We start from the raw sequence: 17,282 nt of genomic DNA, 5'->3' as shown, positions 1-17,282 counted from the left end.
ATAGATAGAAAAGTATAACATCCATGATTGAAATACATAAGGAACTCAAGCAACTCAATAACAAGAAAACAAATAACCCAATTTAAAAATGGGCAAAAGACATGAATAGACATTTCTAAGGAGACTTACAAATGGCCAAGAAGTATATGAAAAAATGCTCAGTGTCACTAATCATCAGGGAAATGCAAATTAAAACTGCAAGAAGCTATCATCTCACACCTGTTAGAATGGCTACTATCAAAACCACAAAAGATAAATGCTGATGAGGATATGGAGGAAAACAACCCTGGCACACTGTTGATAGGAATGCAAATTAGTGCTATCATAGGATCCAGCAATGCCATCACTGGGCGTATATCCAAAGAAAATGAAATCAGTATGTTGAAGAGATCTCTGCACCCCCATGTTCATTGCAGCACCATTCACAATAGCCCAGACATGGAATCAACCTAAGTGTTCATCAGTGGATGAATGGAGAAAGAAAAGGTGGTATAAATACACAATGGAATACTGTTCAGCCATGAAGAGAAGGGAATCCTGTCATTTGCAACAATGTAGATGAACTTGGACAGCATTTGGCAGGGTGAAATAAGCCAGACACAGAGACAAATACTGCCTGATTTCACTTATATGTGGAATCTAAAACAGTTGAACTCATAGAAACAGAGATTAGATGGTGATTAACAAAGACTGTGTGTGGGGGTGTTGGAGAGATCTTGGTCAAAGGGTGCAAAGTTTCAGTTAGGAGAAATACACACTGGAGATCTGTTACACAGCATGATGACTGTAGTAAATAATAATGCATTGTGTGCTGGAAAATTGCCAGTAGAGGAGATCTTAAATGTTGTCACCAAAAACAAACAATAAGTATATGTTGATGGGTATGCTGATTAGCTTGATTTAATCACCCATAATGCATGCATATCAAATCATCACCTTGTATACAACCATATATAAAATAAAGAACTAATCAGTCTTTAACCTGAGCCTGGTGCTGTACAAACCCTCAAATATGGGAGACCTGCGCTTCCATGATCGCTGCTTCATTTATTGTGGCATTAAAAAGTTCCTCTCATAAAGGAGACTATTAATCTCTCTCTATCTCACTCTATCTTCCTCTGTATCCCCGAATTAATTCTAGGTGTAACTTTAGCTGATAGAAATGCAGAGTCTTCAGGATGAACCACACAACTTTATTATGCTCTTAGAGTTCAGGTTTATCCACTGTTCATTTCCATCTCTAAATAATAACAGCTAAATTTAGTGCTAACTATGTGTCAGGCACTGTTCCAAGAACTTTGCATATAATCACTCATTTAACCTTTACAAGAATGCTGTGAGGTCATTACTATTATTATCCCCATTTTATGGGAGAGGAAACTGAGGTACAGAGAGGTTACCTGCTCAAGGTTACAACAGATGACACATGACAGAGCTGGGATTCAAATGTGGGCAGGCTGACCTCAGAGTCCATGCTCTTAATCACTGAACTACATAGTCTGTTGACTCTGGAATCTTTAACTTTAGAAGTCAACTCTAGACACGAGAGCTATTACTGGATTGAAGATCCCATGGTAGGATCCCTGGGACCACCCCTGTCCCCAGGCAAAGGCCAATGACTCAACACCTGAGCCTCTAAACCATGGGGATCGCCTTCTCAGCCTCTGTGGTGTGCTGGAGCAGGCTCCTACTAGCTCACGGCACAGCAGCCAGGGGTTGCATGTGCAGGAATGTCCCATCCAGTGTTTAGCTGCTGATGGTTTGAGGTGGGCCATTGTGGGTGCATTTTCACCCTGGAATTTAGCAAATGCTACAAGTCAGAGGCCATCTCCTAGATCACTGTCCCTATTGCGGGATCCCAGTCTTGACTGAAAGGGCCTGGTGTGGATGCAGAGAGCCTGCAGGGCTGAACTGCAGGGGGTGAGTATTAAATGCTTTCAGCTGCCCTATCTACTAGAAGGTTCTCTCTGAAGGCACGGGAAGTGCTCAGGCAATGCATGGCAGCTGAGACATGCCCCCACCAACTCGGGGACCTCTTAACCAGTCACCCCCTTGTCTCTCTGGTCTCTGCTGGAATCATTACCAAGCAGATGTATCACACCATTCCCAGAGTTTCCTCATGGCCTTCAGCACTAGTCACTCTCAGCAGTAGCTGGCTGGACAGCTCACCCTGTATCTGCTGCTTTCTGTTCACCAGCTCACCTCCCTCCTCCCCTACTGGTATTTCTGGCACCTACCAAATTAACTTGTGTTCCAACTCTTTTACTGAGAGAGGGGTTGAATGGATGGGTCCCCCCCCCAACCCCTCCCGCATGCCACAGCAGGGAGTCCTTTGGCAGCCGAGGGTGCAGCCCAGCTTGATCGGGCCAGAAAGCTTGGCTGCCATAAAATCACATTTGCTGCATGAATTTCATTTGCTCGTGGTGAGAACATTTAAGACCTCCTCCCTTAGCAATTTTGTTATGACCCCGATGGTTACCACAACAGTCACGGATTGTTTCATTCATACCCACACCTCTGCTAGTGAGGTGGGAGGCTGAGGCAGGGGAATGGCGTGAACCCGGGAGGTGGAGGTTGCAGTGAGCCGAGATCGCACCACTGCACTCCAGCCTGGGCAGCAGAGTAGGATTCTGTCTCAAAAAAAAAAAAAGAAAAAAAGAAAAAAAAAGAAGAGATAAAATGCTAAGAATGGCAGCAGGGTTTTCTTTTCACAGACTGCCGTTTGTCTTCTCCCCGTGCCGGGGCTGCTCCTGCACCTCTTGCTCCTTATTTTGAAGACTTGATACTGTGGCTTTGCTGCCCCACTGCTGGCTTTCATGGTGCATGACCCTGCCTGCCCACCATGCCTTCCTTGCCTCTCTGGAGATAACTGCATGGCAGGCCAGGGGAAAACCCTTTTCTCCAGGGAAGATGTAAAGTCTAAAAGGGTTCCCCTTAAGGAAAGGAGTGATGTGCACCCATTATCATCATCTTGACACAGCTGAGAGGGCTTGGGCTTTTGGCGTCTAAGTAGGCATCCCCTGAGTTCCTCCAGGAGAGTAGCGTGAACATTGCTGAAGGTGCAAGACTCAAGGCTTCTCTAGTAGGACACGTCAGGGAAGCTGTCTGTTTGAACCAGTCTGCTCCCTGGGTCTGGCAGGGAACAGAGAATGGAGCTGATATGTTCGAGGACATGAATCCTGTTTATCCTTTAGATTCCTTCTGACTTAGAGCTAAAGCCTGGCTTTGGCTACTGGGCATGCTTAGCACTAACGAAGTGTTTTCCTTTTCCAGTAGGGCAGAGAGAGGAAGTGAGGGGAGGGAGTGAGGAGCCTGGACCTCAGCAATCCTATCTGTTTGCTCTCCATCACTCCCGTTCCCCTGGAGCCTGGGTTCTGAATATAGATTGCATATTTTATTAACCCTGTGTTTGGTTTATCACTTTGATAAAAAGCTGTAGGCAGCAGCAAACTGATCTGTTAAAGGACTTTAAAAGCATGTTTATTTAAGTACAGATGGTCCCCGACTTATGATGATCCAACTTACAATTTTTCAACTTTGCAATGGGTTTATTGGGTTGTGACCCCACTGCAAGTTTTGGAGTGTCTACACACTGGCATTGGCTCACATCCTGGGACAAAGGAAGAGGGACCCCCAGAAGGGAAAACTGATTGTGACCTATGGGTGGCAGAACTTAACATCACATTTGCTGTATGGATTGAATGTACTGCTGGTCACCACAAGTGTCATGGATTGTTTCATTCACACCCAACACCTCTGCTGGTGAAGTGCAGAAAATAAAAGGCTAAGATTGACAGCAGGGTTTTCTTTTGCAGACTGCTATTTGTGTTGTCTGCAGACAGCTGTGTTCAGTCCACACACTGAGTCCTCCAAGGCTCACAAGCTGGTCCACTTGGACCTTGCAATTAACAGAGGTGTGAGGAAGGGGACATTATGTTTGTCCTGGATTAATGATTCCCTGTGTCTCTCCGCCCAGTCCCCCTTCCCCCATTTTTTTCCTTTTTGTAGAACTTATGCCCCGTTTTTATTATGTAACAACAGAATGACTCAAAGGGTGATATTTCAGGCAGGAGAGTGAGCTGGGGTGGGGGTTTGGGATTCGTGAGGCAAACAGAAAAGTGTGTGGAGAGAGATCTTATCGAGAGAATTTGGGCTCCCTTCATGAATCACTCTGTGCAAACAGCCAGCCATTGGGCCTGCATGTGGGCTGGGTCTTGATTCTATTGAATCAACTGTGACTAAAAGATATGGTCGTTTTAATTTCCTGTGACTCATGAAAGAGCCTTACTGGGCAAGATTTCTTCTAGGCCCCAATCTTTTAGCTGAAGCACTTCAACTTTGCTCATGGAAGAGGGGACTTGGGCTGCCAGACATCTCTTTTCAGTCACACCTCATCATGAGGTTGCATTTTAGATAATATGGGCTCAGACTCATCTTTGCTGGATCCAAATTGGCTGACTTAGCCTACGGATTTCAACTCCCGAATGAGCTCAACAAATATTTCTAAAGTAGGTGCTGAAGTCACACAAGAGTGGAGAAGGTGCTGGTCGAAGTCTTTACCTTTCTCAGCTCCAGGGAGAGGAACTACCTGGGCTTGAGGGTTTGTTTCAGCAAAAATCTAGAATGAGCCACATCATTTTGCACTTAACCATGATGAGGTCTTTTATTGCATTTATAAATGTCCCCAGAGGCTGTTACTCAAAAGGGCTCAGCTAATAAATAGGAGAACTAATAATTACTTTTTTCAGATTGCTGACTGTGTGTAACTGCCGCAAGGGGTCAAAAGTGCCTGGTTTGCACAACATCTCCCCGGCATTCTTACACGTGTGGTTATGGAATCAGGGTGCAGGGAGGGGTCATGGCGCAGAGGGAATTGCATGCGCTCGATCTGTTTCACATTGGAGCTTGTTCTGAAACCCGGCACAGGGAAGGTGAGTGTGTTGGATAGTTTGGGTGGGGCCACAGAGTCCTGGGGGTGTCCAGTCTCGGTCCCTGTCTGGGGACTTTTCCTTGCAGGGTGCTCATCCAGGCCTTGAAAGTTGGCAGCATCCCCCAGGAACTACCCTGTGAACAAATCCAGGCTTCTGGAAGCACGTCATTCTGCAGAAATGCCACATTCTCTTCCATGTGTGCTGTGGGCTCTGAGTCCCACTTTGCTTCCTCAGCCTATGTACCTGCTGAAGAAGACAGTGTAACTGAATGTGGGGAGGGTGGAGGCAGGCTTCATGCTGGCATGGTTCCCCTTTTAGATGTTGGTGCTTGACGCATGCCCATATTGAAGCGCAGCAGGCACCAGGGCCATAGACTCTAGGCTTTGCCCGGAGTGGGAAGGGCTGCTACATACTGTGCCTGATTTAAGAGGTACTGGGAAGTTTAGCTTTGCTATGAAAACACAGCCCCCTAACTAGCCCCAGTTAGTGGAAATGCTGCAAATAAAGCTGTATCTCCTTTAACTTAAACTGTTATTGGGAAGGTGCCCTGCTTTGGGCAACCCAGCAAGTGTTACCCTTCACTCTATGAGAATGGGTTTGTGGTGTCAGGGCTGTTGAGGCATAATTCACATCCAGCAAAAACTTCCACTTTCTAGGCACTGAGTTTGGCCAGTGTGTGCAGTCCTGAAGCCACATCAGGATGTAGAGTGTTTCTCTCACCCCAAGGTCCCCTGTGCCCTTTAGAGCTGTGCCCACATAGCCCTCAGCAACTGCGGGTCTGATTTCTGTTCCTTCTGCCCTTTTCAGCGTGTCGTGTACATGGAGCCTAAGGAGGTAACGTTTTACCCAGCCTGAGACTTCAGAGGGTATTCATACTGGGGACCAGCAGCCCGTGGTGTTTATCCCCCCGAGATGGGGAGAGAGCTACTGCCTGCAGAGTGGCTGCTGCTGCTTTGCATGGCCCCTGGCTTCTGCATCCCTTCATCCCCCAGCGGGGCACAGAGGTTGCCAAAAGGGCCAGTAGAAGGAGAAGCCTTCATGGAGGATGGGGCAAGAGCGGGCTGACCATGCTGGCTTCCTCGCCTTGTGTCTGGCTGACTGCACAGGCATGAGACGGTAACCAACAACAGAAACAGATCTGGACCAACGAGCAAAGGAAGACTCGACTGAAAGGGTTTCCCCAGAATGGAGAGGAGCTGACGACGCTCCAGGGCCCACAGCGGAAGCTGGTGGACCATTTCACTAGGACCCCAGGAGCAAATCAATCTGACTTGTGTTTGGCCCCTAAATCCCCCTGCTCAAGGCTCAGAGTCCTGGAGAATTGAGGGCAACCCCCACACCGCATGCCATGCATGGTGGCTTTCCCAGAGGGAGTCAGGGTGCTGGGACTGGAGTACGCCTGCTACAAATGTTGACTTCCCCAGGAGAATACCAGCTCCCCTAAGTAAGGGTGGGTCTATTTGTGGAGATGATAGTGTCACCCCTTAGTATTCATACATTCCCTGGGCCTGAGAACTTACCTGGGACACATTGTGTTAAATAGTAATATTTATTCTTATTTGAGTTGTTTTTTTCAGGGCTCTTCTATAGTTGCCATACTTATCTTCCTTCAGTGTTTCCACATTTAGATTTAGTATTCTCATGTTATATTTGTACGAACACATACACATTTGTTCCCATGACTTGAGGCCCTTGGTGCTAATTACATTGTTACTTTTATGTTCTACTTTCCTTTATTAGTTTTTTTTAGAGGCAGGATTTTTTTCTCCGTCACGCAGGCTGGAGTGCAGTGGCACCACCATAAAAGTGGTGCCAAAGTGCAGTGGCATTACTGCACCTTGAACTCCTAGGCTCAAACGATCCTCCCACCTCAGCCTCTCAAGTAGCTAGGACTGCAGGCACAAGCCACCATGCCTGGCTACTCTTTTGTTGTTCCTGTTATTTTTTTGTAGAGAAGACATCTCACTCTGTTGCCCAGGCTGGTCTCGAACTGCTGGTCTCAAATGATCTTCCTACCTTGGCCTCCCAAAGTGCTGGGAGCACCCAGGCGATTGCATTTTTAGGTTATATCAACTCTGCTACCCTGAGAATTGCTTTTGGACTTTGTTCTTAAATAAACAAAGGACTAAGCTGATCCTGTCGGCCCAGAGCAGCGGCCTGGAGCCACCATGGGACCCCGCCCTGAATGCCTCGCTTATGATGAAATCGCTTGAAAACAGCCCAGCTTCTGTCTCCTGCCGGTGAAGTAAGCATGCTCCTCTAATTCTCAAAGCTGGGATTTTGTGAGAAACTTAAGTTGTCAGGAGCACAGTGGGGGAAATACAACTGGAAATACACGCTACCACCCGTTAGGATGACGAGTTGTATAGGTCCATTGTACCCCAAGGCATCCAATATATTCTGCTGTGTCTGTAAGCACTTTAATCATGTTGAAGAATGGCATACTGAAACTTGTCCTTGAGATTCACACTTGATCTCAAGTTGATTGAGTTTAGGGAAAAGAAAAAACAACACATTAGCTTGTTATTTTTGACATTATATGAGGGTTTTCATTGATGTGAACTGTGAGGGAGGTGTGCGAGACATATTCCAGCCCAACCCTTGTCCTTAGGAGGCTTGCAGGGATGACCCGCTTCCCTAAGGTCGCCCAGCTGTGTGAGACACAGCTGGAATTTAGACGAAGGTCTCTTTAGTGTCTTCATTCTGAGTTCTTTCTTGAATGGGCAACTTCTGTGATTTTGAGCATGACCAGACATTTGACTGCAGTGGGCAGAGCCAGCCAAAGGTTGCAAAACTTTTCTACTTCTTCCTTAATGGCTAGAAATTGGTGATCAGAAATAACAAATACATGTCAAAGATGTTTAATTGTATAGCATTTTGGGTTTCAAACAGATATGATACAAAGGTTCGATTATGGCAAGCCTTCAAAGTTAAACTGTTCCTGAAAACAGTGACAGAGAGGGTCCAGGAATGGTAAAGGAAATGTGGTATTATGTTAATGTTTATGTTTGGCTGCAGTTCACCAAAAACGAAGGTTGATACAATTCTCTTTTCCAGGCTGTGTATAAGTTGGCAAATGACAGGAACAACATTTGCTTCTAATCACCCATCCATCTTAATAATGTCGAACAGATACAGTGCAGAAACTATTGCACAACCACCAGCATTTCATGACATCAGAACCCTTGCCAATTTGAAAGAGGTCCTTGAATCCGGGGAGAGTTACATCTTTATGTTTTTGATCATGACCCTCTTGGAAGATACTTATTAGGGCCATTTGTTGATGACAACATTAAGAATTAACAAATTATCTTCTTAAAGTATAACAAAAATTGAATCATTTCATTAGAGAACTATAAAGTCTGTTATTTAAGAGGAGACTATTGTGCTGTTCAAAAGCAGGAAAGAATTATTGAAGGACTCTTCCTGGTCTCCTTTCTAGAACTGAGGCAACTCAAGTATTGTAGTCAAAAGAACTAAAAAAAAAATTAGTAAAGAGAAAAGCAGAATCTTTGTACATTGGTTACCAACCAAGTCTCCTAATACCTAGGAAGTTATCAGTCATGTGAATGCATTGAATTTGCATTTTTTAAGCTAAAAAAGGAAAGTGAATTATTCTAAGAAGTTCTTTCTCGTCAATATGGGGAAAAGGCCATTTTTGTTGTTTGGGGCCTGTTGTAGGAAAACAGGAGGGTTGTTTGATGAGAAGTCCCCACTTGTAAGTGTGTGTCACCAGAGAACAGGAACTGCTGGGTCATCCCTGTTTCACTGCAGAACCCTCTTTCTTTCCCTTTCTTTCTTTCCTTTTTTCTCTTTCTTTCTTTCTTTCTTTCTTTCTTTCTTTCTTTCTTTCTTTCTTTCTTTCTTTCTTTCTTTTCTTTTTCTTTCTTTCTTCTTTCTTTCTTTTCTTTCTCTTTCTTTCTTTTTCTTTCTTCTCTCTCTCTCTCTCTCTCTCTCTCTCTCTCTCTCCTTCCCCTTCTCCTTCCTCTTCCCCTTCCCTTCCTTTTCCTTCTCTTTCCTTAGACAGAGTTTCCCTCTTGTTGCCCAGGCTGGAGTGCAATGGCATGATCAACCCACCACAACCTCTGCCTCCCGGGTTCAAGCGATTCTCCTCCCTCAGCCTCCTGAATAGCTGGGATTACAGGCATGGGCCACCATGCCCGGCTAATTTTGTATTTTTAGTAGAGACTGGGTTTCTCCATGTTGGTCAGGCTGGTCTCAAACTTCTTACCTCAGGTGGTCTGCCCGCCTTGGCCTCCCGAAGTGCTAGGATTACAGGCGTGAGCCACCGTGCCCGGCCTCTGCAGACCCCTTTCTAAGCATAATTCTGCTTGTAGCCCTTGCGGGGTTTGTTTCTGGCACATACCCCAGAGAACAAGCAGTGCCACCGTCCGGGTCGGGGGCTGCATTGCCTGATCCATGGAAGCTCAAGGGTCTAGATGCCCACATGCACGTCTCCCAGGGCGATGTAGTCTCCTCTAGCAAAAGCTAGTCCTGAGTGAAGTGGGAGGTACAAGAGACAAATTCTTATAGCGGCAGAAACCATTTATCCGCATGGGGAATCTGCCGACCATTGTAATAAAAGTGAATTGAGACGATTATCTGAATAGTTCAACTAAGTTCAGGGCATAGTATGATTGGGTCTGCACTTTCCGCATCGCTGTGTTACAGTTGAAAGAATTCTGAGCTGGGAGCTGGAACCTCTGGGTTTCAGACCCACGTCTGCCACTAAGGAATAGGTAAAGACACTGTGGGACCCCGTTTTCTCCGGTGCAAAATTAGGGCTTCTTACTGAGCTTGAAAGTATGTGCGTTGATCCAAGACAGTCGATGAGTTTAGCTTTGTATTTTGTGTGTGAAAACACATTCCCTGAGGCAGAAAAAATACCAACTTTGTGAAACTGTGCGACAGTGGAACCAGAGAGGGCACAGATGCTTCTCCTTTGGGATGCTTCAGAATTAGCGGCCACACCCTGGAGAACGCATCTTTATCTGTTGAGGTGGGACTTTCCGATTTTTTGTTTTTTTGTTTTTTGAGAATTTATGTGGGGTCAAGGATCAGAGGCACAATTCTAGAAGGGACCTAGTTAGGTTCTTTATCCATAGCTAAAGGGCTCGGAGTCCATCCCAGGATGGTTGGAACTTTTCACCCCCGGGCCCACTCGCAGGCCGCGGAGGCGCAGGGTGACCAGGCCCGGTTGGCCACGCAGCCCCGTGCTTCCCGCCCTGGCGCCAGCCGTGTTCTAAGCAGAAAGGAGGCTTCCGACTGAGGAAACTGATGGCAACGAGTGCGTCGCTTCCCAGAGATGTTTTCAGCCCTCACATGCCGCCGACTTGGTCCCTGTCGGTGGAGAGGGCCTGGCCGGGGGAGCAGAAAGGCCTCAGGCGCTCGCGCAGAGACCAGGCTGGGCGGGGAGGCGGCGCGGCCGTGCGCTTCTCCCCACCCCGCTGCCCACCGCGGCCTGGAGGGTTTTCAGCGGGGTGGAAGCGAACTGTGGCAGCTGAAAGGCGCCGACAGGGCGAGTTGGCGGCGGCGGTGGGGGGCCAACATCGGTTTCTTTGCAAAGGAGCCCACCGAGCCCTGGCCCCACAGCTGCAGCTCCAGGCGGGACTGACAGGTGTCACAGGACGTTTCCCAAACCAAACAGACCCCTTGCCCACACCCCGCATCCCGCAGCCCCCGCGTCGGTCGAGGGTCACTCGGGTGCCCCTCAGCCTGGTGTTTGCGCAGCTGGGGCCGGGTGCCTTTGCCCGGGATGGGCTCTCTGGGGCGGGCGGAGGAGAGAGGAGCGGGCGGGGGAAGGGGCACAGCCCTGCCCTTGGCAGAGGGGGCGCGGCCAGGCCTGGGGGGCCTGGCACTGTGAGCCCCGAGCCCTCCTCCCGTGCCTGCCAGGAATGCAGTTTTTTGGGCAGTTGCTGGAAGGAGCTGTTGGGCTCGAGAGGTGCCACGGCCACCGCGAGGCTGCTGCCCGAGGCCAGGATCCTGCAGCCGGACCGAGCCGCCCCTCCAAGGCCGGCATGCCTGCCGCGACGTGCGGTTCCGCGGAATTCCAGCTTCGCCGGAACTAAAAGCAGCTGTGCAGCTTTCTGTGTTCATTGAGAAAACGGGAGCTGTGCCGTAGCCTTTCCTTCTGGGCCCAGCACCGATACACCGAAACTCCCCAGGGCTGCGTGTGTGGAGGGACAAGGAGGGGACGACAGCCCAGGACCCTCCAATCCCCCCGCCCCGCCCGCCCAGTGTGATTGTCCTGGTCGTGGGATACTGAGTTTGGAATTGATCATGAAATAGGGGTGCAAAACTCATGCGACTCTGACAATTTTTAAAGAAACTCTTACAGTCCCTGGGGAAACAAAGAAGGGGACCAGAAGCTAGGAGGGGACAGCATTCTACCAGACTCCAGGGTGTTCATTAGCAAGGAAGGATTTATTTTTTCTTTTGAGGGGAGGGCGGAACAGCTGTGATTTTTGGAACACTACCTTTGTCTTTCACTTTGTTGTTTGTGTGTTAACACGAATAAATCAGAAGCGACTTTAAATCTCCCTTTGCAGGACTGTCTTCACGTATCAGTGCAGAAAAGAAAACAGTGGTTTTACAAAAAAGATATTAAAGCAGGCTGCACTTTTCCTCTGTGGGTGAGGCACACTGTGGGAGAGACATGGTCCCCTGGAACCAGAGGTGGGAAGGACAGAGCTGGCTGACTCCCTGCTCTCCCGCATTCTCTCCTCCATGTGTTTTGAAGAGGAAAGCAGTATGTTGAGGTCTCATCATTTCTACCCAGGGCACCCATCGCCCCCTGCCCCTAGTTGCTGGTCTGTTTCAGGTTTATTTTGGGGTCTGATTATTGGCCCTGTGGGTGCAAATGTCTACCTCTTGCCATAATTCAAGCCTATTATTATCACTCTTTATGACTACTAAGTAGATGTAATCCAAATCAGTCGACTCATCATCTGCTAACCGGACTTAGGGAAGATTGTTTCTCTCCCATTCCTGCCAAAAGAGAGCATCCGGAAGTAAACACCACCCTCCTTCCCCACCGCATTATATGCAGAGCTCAAATCATCCTCCTGTCATGGGGAAGATGGCACCTACCCAAGAATGGCAGCCATGGCAATGAGGCCTGTTTCTAGTCTCTGCATTTCCCACAGTTTGTATTACTCTCTAGAATTTTGCAATCCATGCATTGTTAAAACTGTATTGCCTAGGAACCTACTGAAGAACAGGTGTTCACCACTGATGAAAATCCTCCCTTACATTTGTAATATGGGAAATTGTCTCTCCCTCTCTCCAGGTGGCATTTTCTCTTCAGACTGCAATTGAAACAGGCAGGACACTGCCACCGCTTCAAGTGAAATCTTTACAAGTGAAATCTTCACAGGGAAGAGGGAAAAAAATACTACCCATTGGTTCACACCCAATTGAACTTACACATTCCTAAAAAGGTGGATGGTTTTGACAAAAACACTGTGACATTTAAATTGCTCTTGAAATTGCCCTGAAGACACCTTTGATGTGTTAAGACAGTTTTATGACAAAATTAAGTTTCCAACTTTTTAAGCCCCAAATCAGAACCAATTTACCTGAAAATATCTATTTGACTCTAGGCTTGTTAAGAGCTCAACTTGCCTGCTGAAGGATTCTTGGGGGAGAGAGGGACACTTCCCTCTCATTTGTTCTGGAAATGCTTAGGTGACTAATTAGAGGAGTAATTGGTCTTCAAGTTTTAAAAAGCCCATGAATGGAAGTTCTATCTGGAAATTTGTTTAGCAATGTATCTCATAAGGAAATGTGCAAGCCCATTCTATAATACCTTTATCGAATTATTCAGGAAAATACTTTGATCTCCAAAGGAAGTTTCTTGAGACCGAAACCTGAGTCCAATTTTTGGGGGGATGGGGGACAGACATAAAAATCTCTCCACTTCCAACCCATCACCACAATGTGTTAAGTCAGTTGTGAGTTTTATTAAAAAATAAGCACTATGCTTGGGTTTCATAAAATTTATACATGAATATGTACAGAGACACAAATAAAATAATATTAAAAATAAAAATCACACTTGCTTTCAAGTGGCAGTGGTCCTGGCACCCCACATACATAATCAACTTTTTCTTTAAAGAAATTGCTTGGCCCAAGGAGACCACAGTTAGAGAACCACTAATAAAGCTGTAGCCCGTTGCCTGCAACATTTTCAATTCAGGTTTCAAAAATATATAAATAATTTAATTACAAAACCCAACCTTTTTTTTTTTTTCTCTTTTGGCACAGTGAAGCATTGGTCAATAGCAAGAAATGACTGAAGAGTCTCTGACACGTCTCTCACACTCAGTCATACTTGGAAACGCCACATACGTACACGGATGAGGGCTCAGAAACCCCAAACAGTAGTCATATCATTTATAGTGTGGAAAGGTTCCCTGATGTACTTAGAGGGGAAAGGAGGGACATAAATCAATGGAAGGTGCGACAAAAACAGTAGGAATAAGAGGAAGCCTGGGCGTTAAAAAAGTCCTTATGAAGGGAAGGAGGGACAGGTTCGCAAAGAAACTGACACAAGAATTGCTTTGGTCCTCTGTAAAGTTATAAAAGACAAAGGAAAGTAGCCTGGACTAAGTTCAAATACTCCTGTCAAAATGCTTTAGCTTTAAGGCACGTTTGATGGAGATTTTTAAAATTCATTTTCCTCTGGATTCAAAGTGCAAAGTCCACGGGCCCGCGTTCCCGCCTCCCCGACGGCGCGCACTCGGCGTTCCTGAGCCCCGCGGCGCGGCTCAGGCTAGGAGCGTCTCCACCGGGTACGGCAGCTGCGGGCCCGGGCGGCGGACCGAGGCAGCCTGCAGGGCCGCGGGCAGCCGCAGGGGGCAGTACAGGTGCGCGCCGCCGGCCGCCGGGCCTCGGAGTGGCTTGGCGGGGGCGGCGGCCGCGAGGGGTGCGAGCAGGAGGGGGGGCGCGGCCGGCGGCACCTCGGCCCCGCGCGCGCCCAGCAGCGCCGGCTCGCCCGCCCCGTACGCGCAGAGCGGCAACAGGGCCCTGCCGGGCGGCGCGGGGAGGAGCGCGGGGAACGCGGGCAGCGGCGGGCAGGGCGCAGCGCCCCACTGAAGCGGTGTCCCGGGGGCCGTGTCCCTGAGGCGGCGGCTGCGGAAGGGCTTGCTGAGGATGCTGTCGATGGCGAAGGAGCTGGAGAACTTGCCCGCGGGGCTGGCGCGCTCCTCCCGGCGGGCGGGCGAGCGCGTGCGGGGCGAGCGCGTGCGGGGCGAGGCCGGGGCGGCCGGCGCGGGCGGCGGGGCGGCGGGGAGGCCCGGGGCCTCCTGGGGCCGCAGCCCGGGCGCGGGGCCCGGCGCGCGGTGGCTGAGGCGCTTGCGGCGGCGGCGGAAGACCCCGTCGGCGAAGGTGTACTCGCTGTTGGGGTTGAGCATCCAGTAGTTGTCCTTGCCCCAGGGCCGCGAGGGGTCGCGCAGCACCTTGACGAAGCAGTCGTTGAGCGAAAGGTTGTGGCGCACGGAGTTGCGCCAGCCCGTGTAGCTGCCGCGGAAAAAGGGGAACTTGCCCATGAGGTACTCGTTGATCTCCGCCAGCGTCAAGCGCCCGCCCGCCGAGTCGCGGATGGCCATGGCGATGAGCGCGATGTACGAGTAGGGGGGCTTGGGCCGCCGCGTATACGGCTTGCTGCGTGCGCCCTCGCCGCTCCCCGCGCCCGGCCCCGCCGCCCCGGCCTCCGCGCCCTCCGCCACCGCCGCTGCAGCCGCTGCTGCCGGGATCTCCTCCTCCGCGCCTGGCCCGCCGCCCGCGCTCTGTTCGCCGTCGCCCGGCGGATCTCTGGCGCCGCCGCCCGCGGCTGGGCTGTTGGCCGCGCAGTCCCCATCCGAGCCCAGGGAGTCGTCTCCCACCGCCGACAGCGGGGACGGCGCGTCGCTGCCGCCCGCACCCTCCAGGTCACTGCCCTGCTTGTCCCCGTGGGCCGCGCGAGGGGCGAACACCTCCAACTTCATGCCCGCGCACCCAGTCCCTCCCCGGCGTCGTACCCTCTTCTTTCGCGCAGTCTAGGGAAGCTGGTGCCAGGGAAGGGGATGGCGATCCGGGGCCGGGGATCTTCGCCTTTTTCTCCCGGGAGCTCTACCCTGGTCTTCCGAGACAGTCACTTTTCCGGAGTCCTCTTCCGCTGGGCTTTTTCTTTGGAGGGGTTGTGAGTGTTGGGTGGACTAAGGGGCGGAGAGGGAGGAGTTGGGTGGATGTCGCCTTCGGTTTGAGGTTGAGACTTTGGGGTGAGTGTGTGCAGGGGCCGCGGTTCCACCCTCGGGTGCCCGGGCGCGCCGGGCTTAGAAGGCTTTCCTGCGGGAGAGAAGCAGCGTGCGCATCTGCTGCTGGTTGAAGAGTCCAGGAGGGGTTCTTCACTGGCGGTCCCAGGTCCCGTGTGGGCGTCTTCGGGGCACGGAAATGGTGCTGGACGCTGTGCGTGCCACCGTGGGGGAGGCTCCGGCGCCTTCAGCCTTGAGCACCCGCGGAGGCGAGTCCCCGAGGCCGCTGCGCCCGCAGCCGCCTTCCCGCCCCCAGCCTCCGGGGCAGCATCTCCCCGCTGGCCTGCCGCGGCTGCGTCTCGCCTCCACCTTCGGGCCGGCCCAATATAACTCTGCGGCGGCTCCGCGGGGGCGGGGCCTGGTCGCGGACTGCAAGGGGTGGGGGAACGAGGTGGCCGAGGTGGCGGCGGCTCCCCAGCTCCCCACCGGGCGCGCACCAGGAGGAGGCCACACTGCAGCGCGGCGGCAAAGTCGCTGGCGCAGGTTGTTTGTTTTGGGTTTGCCGGCCCCGCCTTCCTCCTCCCGCCACTGGGGAGCGCGCGCGCCGCTGTGGGTTTGCGCGTGTCTGTGAGTATGCGTGTGTGCGCGCGCGGGGCCGCCCCGCCCGCCGGCTCCTCTGCTGAGGTGTTGGACCCCAGCCCCGGGCAGCCCGCGAGGGCTCCCTGCGCCCTGGAGTTCGGAGACGCAATTTAGGCGAGTGCGCCCGGTTGGGGAGACACGCTACAGTTCCCCCAGGGGGACACCTGAAGGGGCTGGGTCCAGGGGAGCAGGGACTTTGCTGGGCCTAAGCTGCATGCGGCCTCTGTGCTTCTGTAGTAGTGAAAATCATGCTAATTACGAAAGCAAACCCCTGTCGTCACTGCAGAGGTGCTGAACAGAAAGTGCACAGGACGCTTTGCAGTGACCTCTTTCGGGAGCCTTGTGCTGTGCCCCTTCCTATCAGCTCCTTTCAAGGACCATCTTGTCTTTTCCTCTTGTTTTAATGAATACACGCTTGGGCTTGCAATTGTATGCGCCTTTTTGGATGACCTTGACTCTTGCTCACTAAATGGGCTCCGACTTTCACTTTTGTCTGTCTTTACCTTTTTCTTTACCTGGCTGGTGACTCCTGGGGGAGGACAGCAGCGTCCTCCTCTTCCCCTGGGGCGGCTGTGTCTGGCGCAGGGTGCCGGGCTCTGCCTGCACTTGTGTCCCTGCGGAAGCCTCAGACGCCGCCGAGCTCAGCCGCTTGGTTCCCGGGATCTAACAGTCAACAGGAACGACGGGGAGGGCGCGTTCCCGTGGGCGGGGGCAAGAACACAACCGGGTCACGGCCATTTCTTTCCAATATTCCATTGGGACTTTTGCTGTGACCTCACTGGCACCAGTGTCGGACCATCTCGAAAGGGGGGATCCGTTCCCCGCCCCAGGGCGCCCGGGGCGTGATCCCCGCAGCGTCATTAGTCCAGGGAGCGGGCGCCCCGGCCCCGGGAAGGTGCACTTCCAGCCCGCTGCCCTGCCACGCCGAGTTTCCTCCTTTTTCCTGCCTTTGTTGCACAAAAAGCGACGGAGCCTCGAGTAGGTGGGAGCTCACCTTTGATGTTTATTTTATTACTTTCCACCATTTGTGTTGAAAACGTACACAATCCTTTCTTATCTTTATTCAGGGAGTTTTGAAGGCATTCACAATGGGGCGGGCAACATGACAGCTTCATCCACAGCTCTGCTATTTTTGTACTTGGGGAAGGATCGCGTTCGGAGATTAGACTGACTTTATTAAGTATGCGCTTCGGGAGCCAGGTGGGGAATGGCTTCTTTTTGGGAGATGAGCCTTTCTGGAGGGGTCTGCTCAGCTCTAGCCTTGGAGTTGATGGTTCCCTAGACCTAGAGGGAAGTGGGATGGGACTATATATATATATATATATCTCCAGGTAAAGAGGCTTGGATTTGGCCAGGGATAAAAGGCATTCGTAATGAATATTATTCTCTCTTGAACGCTGGGGTTGGGCAGGGCAGGAGGGCACATGACTATTTGATGGGGAAGGTAAACCCACGGAGGGTTGAGGTGGGACCTGTGGTC

At 51.0% G+C, this 17,282-nt stretch overlaps 1 protein-coding gene across 1 annotated transcript; it reads right to left on the bottom strand.

Moving 5' to 3' along the window:
* Positions 1–12,863: 12,863 nt before the first annotated feature.
* Positions 12,864–15,518, bottom strand: FOXQ1 (forkhead box Q1). Its single transcript, XM_033216038.1, has one exon. It carries the CDS (start codon positions 14,915–14,917, stop codon positions 13,700–13,702), a length of 1,218 nt encoding a protein of 405 aa, XP_033071929.1. The 5' UTR covers positions 14,918–15,518; the 3' UTR covers positions 12,864–13,699.
* Between the last annotated feature and the right edge of the window lie 1,764 nt (positions 15,519–17,282).

Source organism: Trachypithecus francoisi, unplaced genomic scaffold, assembly GCF_009764315.1.
Source record: "Trachypithecus francoisi isolate TF-2019V2 unplaced genomic scaffold, Tfra_2.0 Lachesis_group10, whole genome shotgun sequence".
NCBI lineage: Eukaryota > Metazoa > Chordata > Mammalia > Primates > Cercopithecidae > Trachypithecus > Trachypithecus francoisi.
The sequence above is the reverse complement of the archived record's forward strand: the minus strand, read 5'-3'. Positions and strand labels throughout refer to the sequence as shown.

Excerpts from the sequence above, each read along its gene's own strand:
- FOXQ1 (XM_033216038.1), bottom strand. The coding sequence starts at position 14,917 with ATGAAGTTGGAGGTGTTCGCCCCTCGCGCGGCCCACGGGGACAAGCAG.